Source organism: Meleagris gallopavo, chromosome 6 (assembly GCF_905368555.1).
Source record: "Meleagris gallopavo chromosome 6, MGAL_WU_HG_1.1, whole genome shotgun sequence".
NCBI classification, from domain to species: domain Eukaryota; kingdom Metazoa; phylum Chordata; class Aves; order Galliformes; family Phasianidae; genus Meleagris; species Meleagris gallopavo.
Window position 1 is genome coordinate 15,516,094 of NC_139409.1, and position 12,515 is coordinate 15,528,608.

The 12,515-nt window shown below is 35.8% G+C and overlaps 1 protein-coding gene across 7 annotated transcripts in view; it reads left to right on the top strand.

Moving 5' to 3' along the window:
- Positions 1-12,515, top strand: part of ODAD2 (outer dynein arm docking complex subunit 2) — a 78,120-nt gene that overhangs the window by 47,149 nt on the left and 18,456 nt on the right. For 4 of the 7 annotated variants that reach the window (XM_085227168.1, XM_085227170.1, XM_085227169.1 and 1 more), the window contains 2 exons: positions 8,234-8,422; positions 9,004-9,225. In XM_085227168.1, coding sequence (XP_085083294.1) covers positions 8,234-8,422; positions 9,004-9,225 — 411 coding nt within the window. Of the gene's footprint in view, positions 1-8,233; positions 8,423-9,003; positions 9,226-9,852; positions 11,268-12,515 lie in introns of those variants that run through there. The other 3 variants (XM_085227173.1, XM_085227172.1, XM_085227171.1) reach the window with 2 other exon arrangements.

The window sequence follows — 12,515 nt, forward strand, 5'->3', positions numbered from 1 at the left end:
TTTAGTTTTTCCAATTATTCAGTGTCATCAGTTTCTCATGCTTCCATTATTATAACACTTTTCAAAATAGTCTAAAGCAAATCATGACGTTTTTGCCACTGTGGCCTCGAAGGACTCTGATATTAGTAGTTTAACTTCTTCTGTGAAAAGAAAAATCGGATTTGGCATTTACATGAGTCTGAGAGTTGTGAGGAGTGAAGGGGAGGAGGAGAGAAAGAGTAGAAGTAGTCTGCTAGGCTGAAAAGTAAGGAAAAGACAAAAGGACTTTATAAATTGTGTGAGAGACTATGAAAATCCTTTCCCCACTTACTTTTAGAGAACATGCATTGCATGCTTTATTGGCCTGTATGCTTGGCTAATGGACTTTACCTTTGTTTCTTGAAACTATCAATAGCAATATACTCACCAAGTATTTAGGTGTGCAGTGATCCTGGAGAACCAGTGCAATGTTCCCTGAAGAACCAGAAATAGATGATTCTGCTCTTCCAAGCTACTTTTAATCCCATTCTGGAGCAACATTGATACTACTAATATAACACTAAGCCTTCTCTGACATTAGCTGCTTACGAGATGTAAAGCGGACAGGAAAATACATTTTGATAGTCTGCTGTTACTTTCTCACAAGATTGCAGTCTAGAGAGGAGTTATGAGATGTAGTAAAATAGTCTCATCTTGCAAGGGATTTTTCATTTGTTCTACTACAGTGGAAGCATGCAGCTCTACAGACTGGAATAAAATTAATATTTAAATATAAAATCATTTGAATTAATATTACTGTTATGTTTAATTTGAAAAAATGAATAGAAATATCCATATGTAAGTTGTATTTCCTTTTCCCAATGAACAGCTGTAATATAGCAATTTATCTATTGCATTCCTTAATTTTGAATCTTAAGTTGATTTTGCATTATGGTAAGTTATTCACTTGGCAATAGGGCATAGAAATGGACTCCTTCCTTCAGTAAAGTGAAGGTAGACCAAAGATGATTCTAGATAATTAGAGTTTATTTACACAGCCATACCATCACTTTTTTTGGCAAAAGCATTTCAATTTGACAAATCAGCTGTGACACCTTAAGCTTTTTAAGATGTTCTAAGAATGAAATGCTACTTGTTTTTAGTGGAGAAACATTTAGCTTTCAAGTGGAGTATTTTTAAAGATAAACACAATGAATTTTTTTATTACAGTGTTTAGCTTTAAATCTTTGAAATAGAGAAAGCAGTATTCATTTTGGAAGAAATAAGAATGGAATCCAATTACAAAGTATTCAGTAGTGCCTGTTCAAGTACTGTATGTCTCAACTAAGGCTGATCAACTTTATTTATTTAATGAAATAACTACCAAAAAAAAAATGCATAATATGATGACAAGAGAAGTTAAAAATCCCAAGTGTTCTTCTCGTATAAGTATTGCAAAGATCAAATGATTTTTCCAAATCCGTCTTCTCTGCAAATATTGTAGTGATTTCTGCTCTCAATTAAAGAAAATATTTAAAAACATTGTCTATCTCACAGTATTTCTGCTCTTGGCAGAAGCCAAAGTAGAAATATCTGAATAGTGACAGTTAATTTTGTTAATAGGGAAAGTTAACTAAATTTTGTTAGTGATCATGCTGAAAATATGTGATTAAAGAGTATGAGGATGAGTCTTTTACTAGCATAGCAGGTACCTTGCTATCCTCAGTAGCTATGCCAGCTATTCCTTTTTTTTTTTCTTTTTTAACTTCTTGAAATTGCAAACTCCTCTCTTTGAATCCACCTTTGAAATAATATTTATCATACTTTCTGAGAACAAAAACTTTGCTGCCCAGAAGGATGTGGTCTTGCGAAGTAATGAAAAATCTTGTTATCTCCTCCTATCTTTTCCAACCACGTAAAAAGTAGTATAACAAACCAAGTTTTTTTTGTATCAGTCACGTTAGGTTAAATTTTTCATTAAAACTTGTAATATTGATGATCTAAAATGAAGATATTTCCTGTTGGTACAGTAAAATGTTTTTGCCTATGCTTTTTTATATTGTTATTGCTTCTTTAAATGTCCTTCTTAAATGTCATTATCTAATAGTAAGCTAGTTGTACAGCCCAGACTTTGAAACAATGCCATGTACATTTGTGCAGTGAGTTTTAGGAACTACAAGTAAAATACGAAAGCTTAATACACACAAATATCTGGAAATGATTATCTTTTTGAGTTAAAGCTCACATCAAAGCTGTTCTTTGATTATTTTTAAAGGTGGAAATTAAAGGTTGCTATCTTTTTCAACCTGGATCCGAAAGAACAAAAAATATTTCCAAAAACATTTTATATCTATTTTTTCTTCTCTTATGTTACAAAAATAAATGCAGATGAAAATACCTGAGGTAACTATTTGATTTGGAAACAAAAATCATAGAGTTTCTTTAGACTTTTTAGTATGAATAGTTACCTGACCATTAATGAAATTATACTCGAACACATATTCAAAAGAACTGAATCCAGACCCCTGCAATCACAAGCACAGCTTTGTATAATTTCTTCACGTGAAAATGTCTTTAAATTATAGCAACTGTATGTTATACATAGACATTGCATTAGAAGAAAAGAAAGTGGAAATTTACTGTACAAAGTAAATCTATGGTTTTGCTAAATTACATCAAAATCATTGTTTAAACCTCTTTGAAAGAAGAAAATTTTTGTAAGTAGCAATGGATTTTAAAGCTTTCATTTCATTCTGTCTTTCTGCTCATTGTTCTTCAAATTTTTTGCTTTCTTGCTTTTCTCTTTGTCTTGCACAGACCACCAGACTACACCCACAATCACATTTGGGAAACTTTCCTGACATGTGGTTTCTGCAGTTTCCCTCTGCTTTTCATCACTGGTAGAAAGTTCTGTCCTTGTGTTTAGCTGGTTTCACAGACAATTATTGAAACTCCCTTCTTTTACTTACTTCTGGATTGTTTATATATTATTCCATTCTTTCAATACGACTGTACAAAATGTGGAAAATACAATCTTGTCAGAAGAGAAGTTTAACAAGTAGGTTTCTAATCACCTGGAAAGAAAATATGTACAGGTAGGAACATACAAGATCTACTTGCTAGTTGATCACAGTGGGAGATAGTTTATCTTCTGTCTTCATGAAACTTTTTCAAAGAACACAAATAATACAGGGATACTGGAACCATGCAGAAAAGCTGTATCATTTGCATTTATAGCTGGGCCCTGTACACATCTTAGATACTTATTGCAGGGTTTATTCGTTGAACAGAAGCCTTTCTCATTTGTTGAGTCAATGTTTAGACACAAGGTCATGTACATCTATGTAGTAAGTTTCAAAGAATTTAAGTAAATATAAAATACATTTTATTTTCCTGTATCTAATCATTTAGCTGTTCAGATCTCTGATACATGCAATAAGAAATTTCTTTGTAGATTTTTTTTTCACAGATTTAAAACTTCTGGTCAAGTTTTAAAATATCAAGTAAGATATAAACATTCTTATCTAGAAACATCATTTTTAGTTAAGTGAATGCAGACATTTACATTCTGCTATGTACACAGAACATATATACATAGTATAAACCAGCAATGATAGAGAGGCTTCTATCCTAAATATCCACGGGAAACATGCTGCAAGCCCACCTCCCTTTACATGCAACTCACGTGGCAATAGGATTGGCAGTGTGCTGTTCGTTCTTCTCTGTTTCAGCTGCTTCTCCGAGTCACAAATATATGTTGTCCTTAGTTTGCCTGAATATCTAAGTCCTCTTTTAATTTATGTTAGAACCTCTGTTATTTATTCATTCAGTTAATTTTGGGACTTAAGCCTAAAGTTTGCTCTTAGATATTATCCTTCCTTCACATTTTGTGGCTTCTGGTTTTGACCGTCAAACTGTATGGATTTAACCTTTCCTTTCCAGTCTCAGAAACTGCCTTGCCTGCTATGGAAAATGTGTTCCTGATGGGCCTTCCCACTGCTTTCTCTTGTTGTTCAAAGGAAGCATTACAGCGGAGAGTTCTGTTTGGCATATAAACCCAGAATTAGAAAAGTAGGAATTTTTATTTACTAAGTCCATGAGCAATTTGATTGATTTGCTCAGCAAAACTAGCACAATACAGTTGGAGTCCTTCTCTGCTCATAAATCAGCCCAGAAAAAGAAATAAATATAATCTAAACCATTCTTGGTGGTATGGTCTCTCTCTAGTCCTAGGAAAGTTTATACTGTCCGTGTTTGCGTTTTCATGAAATCTGAAGACCTTTCACTCCAGAAAGGTTTCAGGAGAGATTGTGGTTGTTTTCTTCAAAATTCTCCTATTGACCTTTTAAGGAAAGTGCATGAATTAAATTCCATTTGCAGACCTTTATTTTCACATTTTCCATCACTGATGTGCACAGACTAAAATTTCTTCTGCAAATTTACTTCTGACCATTTAACTGGACATTTTTACTCTCCTTTGAGTGTAATAAGAGTTTGACACCAGCCCATCTGATGCCCCTGTGTACAGCAAGATGTCACCGAGAATTTTTCAAAAGAACATGTACTTGGCGTTCTTAGATTCTGCCTTTCCCCAGCAGTCACAGGATAGTTACAAATCTTTCTTAGAATTAATATTAATGTTAGCATTCTTAAAGAGAATTCATTTACATCAGTCTTTGGATCCATGTGCCTTTACTACAGTATTTTTGTCTTACACTGCAAATGTATTATTGTCATTCAGCTGTTGATTGCAAGTAGTATTCTTATTTAGAGGTTCACAAATCTCTAGCCTATGCTAAGAAATCCAGTACCATATAGAAGAATGGTTTTGAAGATGCCCTTGGGAGCAAGGGAATCTAGCTCTGCCATAGGCAAGGTTTTGTGCTCAGTTGAACAGCGCTGTTGAGATCTATTGGAGTGCTCCAGCTTTACTTAGCTTCTTACAGTCCATATTATTTGTTGTCTCTCAGCCCTCTCAAACTAGACTCCAGGGTTCTTCAGGAATAGAGTGTCTGGCCATCACTGCCCCGCAGCACCAAGCACTTCAGATTGCTTGAATGCAAATTGGAGATTCAAGTATATACCATAATTTATGTATTTCAGGACTGAGACTTCTCAGATACTGAGAAACTGAAATGTTTTACCTCAGAGCCCAAGATTAGTGCTTAAGTCAGCATCAGGTGTATTTTTGATCAACTAGTTGGAAAGGCTTCTACCTGGAGATGTGCCCTTGCAATTTTAATCTCAGAACATTTCAAGCATCTCTATCCAGACTAACAGAATACAGACTAACAAAATCAAATGCTACCTGCTTACGTGCTTATTGGATGTCCTCTGAGGCTTTAACAGCCTTCTCTTCCAATAATATATCTCTACAAACAGCAAAAAAGAGTCCACTACATCCACATGTCTAAACAATATCAACGGAATTCTCAAAGGTAATGCTCTCTATTATATCTGATAGTTGTCTTCAACTAGATCCATAGTTAAAGAGTTCTTGCTTTTCCTTTTCTTGTTTTCTCCTACCCCACTTCTAGCAGGTTTCTAAAATTGTTAATTCAATAGTGCTTCCTTTTAAGAACTGGATCCTTTCATGGGATCCTAATCCAATCACTTTAATGCAAAAGCTCTTTGATCTCGTTTACCACGTTGCCTTTTCTACTTGTTCATAAAAACAGTGTCCTTGTTACTAATCCATTTATGAAGGATAAGATTTGGGTACTAATGGCATACTTTTGGTAAGTAATTTTTCATAAAAATTAGATGACTGTAAAAAAAAAAAAAAAACAACACACACCTGAAGGTTTTCCCACAGTAGCTTCTGACTTTTTATCTTTTTCAGGATCAGCAGGTTATATTGGGTTTTATGCTTCTACCGAAATCCTTGTTAACCAAAATTTAGTCATTTGCTAGTTAGTGTGATCACTGACCAAAGAGCTTTAAGAGAACTGCTCATTTTCCCACACCCATACATAAAAGGTTGAGAATTTACCAAAACAGTGTTGGGTTGGATTACAGATTATTTTAAGGAGTGATAATATCAGGCATCTGTGCTTAGTATACAGGTCCACTCAGGTAAGTAACTGAAGGGCCAGTTCAGATAACAATAGTGATTTGTCTAGGTTACATTGCAGTGCTTGGTATCCTCTGGTTAGGCACTTGATGCTAATTTTTATGCTTGCAATTAAGTTTCTGAAAATGATACTGCACTTCAAAGTGCTGTCTCTCAGGTATTTTGTAAGTAGGCATCCTGTGAATCTCTTGTAGGTCGCTGTCAGAATGCTTCTTGGAATTAACTACAGATTGAATAAATATATAATATATTTATAAAACATTTAAAGAAGTTGATGTTTTTCTATTCTGGCATTTTTTCTGTCCAGGAGGAACGTGAAAAGAGATTGACTAAAGTAATATATGGTAGAACATCTTACCAAAGAAACAGAGAGACATTTCATTTCTGACAGTTTCATGGACTGCAATGAATCTTGTTGTACAGTATTAGTCAGTAACTGTAATTTAATCAGTTAAGAATTTGTGCTTAAACAAAATTTAGGTTTGTATCCTGTGTGCTTCTAAGGGTACATGAAGTACTGCATGCTGTGTGCCACTTTATGAGATAACTGCCAGTTCCTCTTTGCCTGAGGCAACCAAATGAATTCCATACCTGTTAGCTCAGTCTCACAGTGCCAAAACTGCTGGTTTTCTGTTTTTACACATTAACATGTAAACATGCGCTTGCTAATTTGAGTTAACTAATAAACACAAGAACATAAGTACAGCCAAATCTGTGTTAGGTCAAAGGTTAACTGATCCAGTATTCTGTTTCTCATCCTGGCCTATTGGGGGTGCCTAAAGAAAGATAGAAGAATGTAGCAAACTCATAGCAGTGGCACCCCTCCCCAGAATTCTCTCCCGCCTTTGAGAGGTCTATGATCCTGGAACTTTGAAAATCAGAGGAAATGCTTTTATACTAGATAAACTTCAATGATTTTTTCCTGTGAATTAGTCCAGCAAATTTCAAACTTAGAAACTTTTAGCAGCTCCTATAATCCTGCTCCAAGGACTTCAACATTGTAACTATGCTAACACACCATCGACTAATTTCATCTGATGCTTCCAGTTTTCTCTTAGAAGAAAGATTTCCTGTATGATCTTTCTATTCATCTCAAGATTCTATACACTTCTATCATATCCATTCTCATTTTTCACTTTTACAGCCTTGAGTGTTCTAGTTGGTTAATCATTCCTTCCAGAGAGCAGTTTCCTTCCTTTTATTATTCTTGTTGTCTCTCTAAATCTTTCCTAATCTTTTGAGATGGAAAAAGTGGACCATATCTGCATTCTATATTCACAATTAAGATATACTATTAATTTATATAATAGGAGCATAATGATGTTCTATGTCTACTTTTCTATTTCTTATCTAGAAACACATTTTTCTAGATTTGTGTTTGTGTCTGTTACCTACATTTTATGTTGATTGTTCATACTCTGAAGTGCACAGGATTCTCTCACAGTTGCTGTCACGACTTGTGCAACCTGCTCTTGAATATGTTTGGAAGTATTCCTGAAGAGCATTGAAGAAAGGAATATTACCACTCCTATGTCTTAGCTGTCAGACAATGTGAGAAACAGAAGACATTTAGGAGAGCCTAAACGTAAAGAGGGTAAATTTAGGTTGGATAGAAGGAAAAAGTCTGTTACAGTGAGGGTGGTGAGGCACTGGAACAGGCTACCAAGAGATGTGGTGGCTGTCCCATCCCTGGAGGCCTTCAAGGCCAGGCTGGATCAAGGTCTGAGCAACATGATCTGGCTGTGTACGTCCTTATTCACTGTAGGGGAGATGGACTAGATTACTTTTAAAGGTCCATTCCAACTCTAAGGATTCTGCAATTCTAAACAAGGCTGTCCACTGTTGTTTTAGATACCATAGAGTAAATGAGGCACATCCTGGGAAACACAATACAGCAGGTATGGGAAACTTGCACACCTTTGGGAATGACAAGTTGAGATCATAAAGAACATCCCATGGTATCTAAAACGACACTAGATACTTTTACTTAGGTATTGAATTTCTGCCTACACGGTGGTATGTAAACAGTCTACCAGTCTATCTGTCAGTCAAGAGTTTGAAGTTCCCATTTAGCCATATTTCTTGGTGGAGAAATTAGTTGCAGTTTTAAAAAATTCTTCTGACAGTCTTTGTTGTATGTAACATTTTAATATAATATAGACTCAGTATTCTAAAATAATGTTTCCTTTTATTCTTATTTAGGATGCAGGAGAAATGGTTCGGTCCTTCGTGGGTGGCTTGGAGCTTATAGTCAATTTGCTAAAATCAAAGAATAAAGAAGTTTTAGCAAGTATCTGTGCAGCCATTACAAATATAGCTAAAGATGAAGAAAATTTAGCTGTAATAACAGATCATGGAGTCGTCCCTCTGTTGTCTAAACTAGTAAACACAGTAAGTAACAGCTAAACATATTGTACTAAGTATCTGAATTTCTTTTGTTAATCTACATTATATCCAAATAAAAGATTGTGACAAGAGCGATAGATTTTTCAGCAGCTTTAAGGAGGAGCTATAGAATTCCTCCTCTATGAGCTGTATTTTGGACATGAAAGCACTCTGTGGCTGGTACTAAAATTACTTTGGAAGATGAGCTTCATTTTAATAATCACTGTTCTATAGTCTGTACTGACTATTGCTTCTCACAGCTGCTGTATGGAAAAAGCATGGAGAATTGAGAGAGCAATAAATCTGAAACACACAGAGAATCATAGTGATATGGCTGTGTGTTAAATTTTGATGCTACACTTATAAAATTTCTAGCCAGGCTAAAAGCATGTTTAAAACAATTTAAAATTTAGCAGCACTTCTTACAAAGTGCTACTAGCTCCATGCCTCACAGTTCTTTCCAATTCTTAATTGTGCTACAGTTAAACTGAAATGACTTAAAGATGTTTGAGAATGCAGTTCTGCTTTCTATGAAATTTTTATTGTATTATATTTCCTTTAATTTATTATGTTTTTACCTTCTTCAGAACAATGACAAATTAAGGCATCACTTAGCAGAGGCCATTTCTCACTGTTGCATGTGGGGAAACAATAGAGTTACCTTTGGAGAGAACAAGGCAGTAGCTCCTTTAGTACACTACTTGAAGTCAAATGATCCATTGGTCCATAGAGCTACAGCTCAGGCTTTGTATCAGCTTTCAGAGGATCCCAGCAACTGTATCACTATGCATGAAAATGGAGTGGTGAAGGTGAGGTAGAAATTTTCTTATTTGACTTGGTAAAAGAGATTTTTCATTTGAAATAGCTTTTAAATACTGCAGAGTACCTCAAATATTCTGAGTCCTGTCCTAGAAAAGCTCGATGGCAGTGAAATAGTAAAGAGTATTTCAGTGCTAAAATTATCACAGCTTGGTGGTGTTATTACATCAACATTCACTTCTAGAGTGCTTCGCTTGACTTTGACCTGAGCTGGTAGTGATATTACCTCAGCATTTTATCAGCATGCTTGATTCATGCATTTTAACAGCATGGATAGTTGCCCACTGTGGCAAAAAGGCACCTTGGAACTGTGTGTAACTGGATTTGGGGAAAATTTAAGATTAAAATTAAGAAACAAAGTTTACCTGGAACCATGCAATAATGAAAAATCTTGTTTTAAGAGTTCAGCAGGAGAACATTTTGCAAAGGCTCTAGAAAGAATTTTTCTATGAAAATGATTTCTGAAAGGTTTTATCTTGCAACAAAGAGAGGTTCTTTACTGAATTGCATTATACCAGGACAAGAGATAGTAGTCACGGATTGAGACTGATGGATTCCAGCTAGATATAAGGAAAAAATATTCCACCAGGAGGGTACACTGGAACACTTTCTTACAGTGGCTGTGGAATCTACATCCAAGGAAATCTGAAAACCTCTCTTGAAAGAAATCAGCAACCTTTTCTGGATTCAGTGCTGTCCTTGCTTTGAACAGAAGGTCAGCATTGATGAGATAACCTTCAAACCTGAGTGATTTAGTAATCAAAATCATCTGACTTCTAACAGATGGAGAATAATGATTGAACTTTGCAGAATTCCACAGTCCTTTGGTAGTGGAGAAGTATATTCCATCTTTTCTCTGTATTTTATTGATTTATTCCTGTGGCATATCCAGTTAGGGAAAATAGCTGTTTTTTGTGATACTAGCCTTTTTTATCCTCTCTGCAGAAGCAGTCACCCCTTCTTCAGTGTACTTTGTGAAATGAGCATTTCAAAATAAATATTGTTAGAGTAACAGATTTAATCAGTCTGCTGTTTAGATAGTTAAGGAGAAGTGTCTGAATTCTACTCCTTATCATTCAGAAATGGAATATTCATTCCATAAACAGGCAATTCACTTGAATTTTAGGTCTGGTTTTCAAATGTAATTGACTAAGAGATGCAGTGTTATTCCACATACCTCAAAGTATTTCAGAATTCTACAAAGTTTTGCTAGTTCTCCTCTGTAGTTCACAGTATCTCAATTTTTAGGGGAAAACAGTCTTACTGCAAGAAAACCTGGTTCCTTAATAGATTTTTAAATGCAGCCTAATGTGATCAAGTATTAAGAGATTAATGGAGAGTATTAAGATAAAAACACAGATGACCAGATTTTGCCATGAAGGACCTGGAACAGCTCTTCATACCTGCTAGGTATAACACTACACAAAAGTCTTGGGAAGGATTTTTTTTTTAAATTAATTTGGAATATCATCTATAATATTCCAAGGCTCCACTGTCAACTGATACCATAAGTTGTTCCAATTGGTAGACTGGTGTATAATCAATGGATATACAGATTGGGTGTGTATACACACACACACCCAGGAGCTTAGCTAATATAATTTATATTGGAGTAATGAGAGAAAGGCACTCACCCTATCCTGGGCTTGTGAGATGAACTGTGATGGAGCAGATTTCCAGAGAGATTCTTCCCCACTGGTAGTCAGCTCTTAAATGGGTCTAGGAGAGGTGCAGCCAGGCTCCACCCCTTCCTGCAGCACAGGTGAATTGCCTTCACCTGTTCTCCCGTGGCTGACTCATTGCTCGCCTCAGGTGATCAATCAGAGGTTCAGGCCGTGATTCAGCAGCCCCATACAACTGGAATCTTCTTATAGCTAGGAGGTGACCATGAACCAAACACTTAGGTGGGAAAAGGATCACTGGTTCTCTAGTGCCTATTCTCCTTACTGGCAGTAAAAATAAAATAACCTTTGAAGGCGCTAATATACCAGATGGTTTAGCTACTGCTAGCTCCCCCAGAAAAAAAAAATAATGGAAGTTTGGCAGTGTTTTTTCAGTCAAACTAGTTGGAAGGTTGATGCCATTCATATCAAAGACTGTCAGCCAGCAGGCAGTCAAATGTACTAGGTTCATAGAATGGCTTGGGTTGGAAAAGACCTCAAAGATCATTTAATTACATCAAGTGCCATGGGCAGAGTTGCACCCAGGGTTGCCCAGTCTCTCTAGTGAAGAGCTGACTGAGAGCATACTTTTATAATTACTTAAAGATTATTGTGTCCAGAAGTTTCCATGACTCATCCTATTTTTACTTCTGGAATTTTTTTCTGGATTCCTCTGATATTTTTTCACCCTCTACCAGATATCTAGTCTTTCAGTAATTGTGACTGGTTGGATTAATGGAATAGCTACTGTGACTCTGATTAGGCTGCAATACATTCTGAATCCTGGATGTTCCTCAACACTTGTTCACATGCTACGTTCACGTGCCCAGAAAGTCTGATGTTTCAGGGAAACATTTACTCTGCGTGAGTAACACATCTGCGGAAGTGACTACTCTCTACACAGTATGTATGTACAAGGTTCTGCCTAGGAAACCAGGAATAAAAATATATAGAGAAACACATTTCAGGCAGATTCTCATATTTCATATTTTACTACTGCAAACATAATTGCTAATCACTTGTTTCAAGACAACAGGTGTATGTGCACAGTTGTGAAAGAAGACCAGTTCCAAGTTCTCAACTATTTGTAGCTGCACCCAATATATAGTCAGTATTCTCATGCACGTCTGACTGGCAAGAAGTTATGGAAATACTGGTGTATGTGAATACAAAAGGACAATTTTGGAGGAAGTTTAGAAAGGCAATGAAGGAAGTTTTTTCTTTTATGTTCAGTTCCATGCTCTATTCTTCTGACTAGAAATGGAACAATGGTTATGACGTGACAGGTGAATCAATGCTTTCTTTGTATCAAACACCAGAAAATATTTCCTCCTTCTGAAGTAAAAATTCATGGCTGTACTCGAAAACTATTTTCAAAGATCAAGTAATGACATGTGGGACATTAGAACATGGGGAATTTTTAGACGTTAGAGTAAGGAACAGGCATTATCCTGAATTCAAGATGGGAAATAGCTGTCCACCAACCAAGAAGAGAAATCCAGCAGTGGATTAGCAGTTTTTAGCCAAGATACACGAGTGCCAGGCTACATGCTTCACATTTGGAGTTCCCTTACAATTAGAGAAGAGAAATAGTAAAATCACCAGTGATCACAGCATTC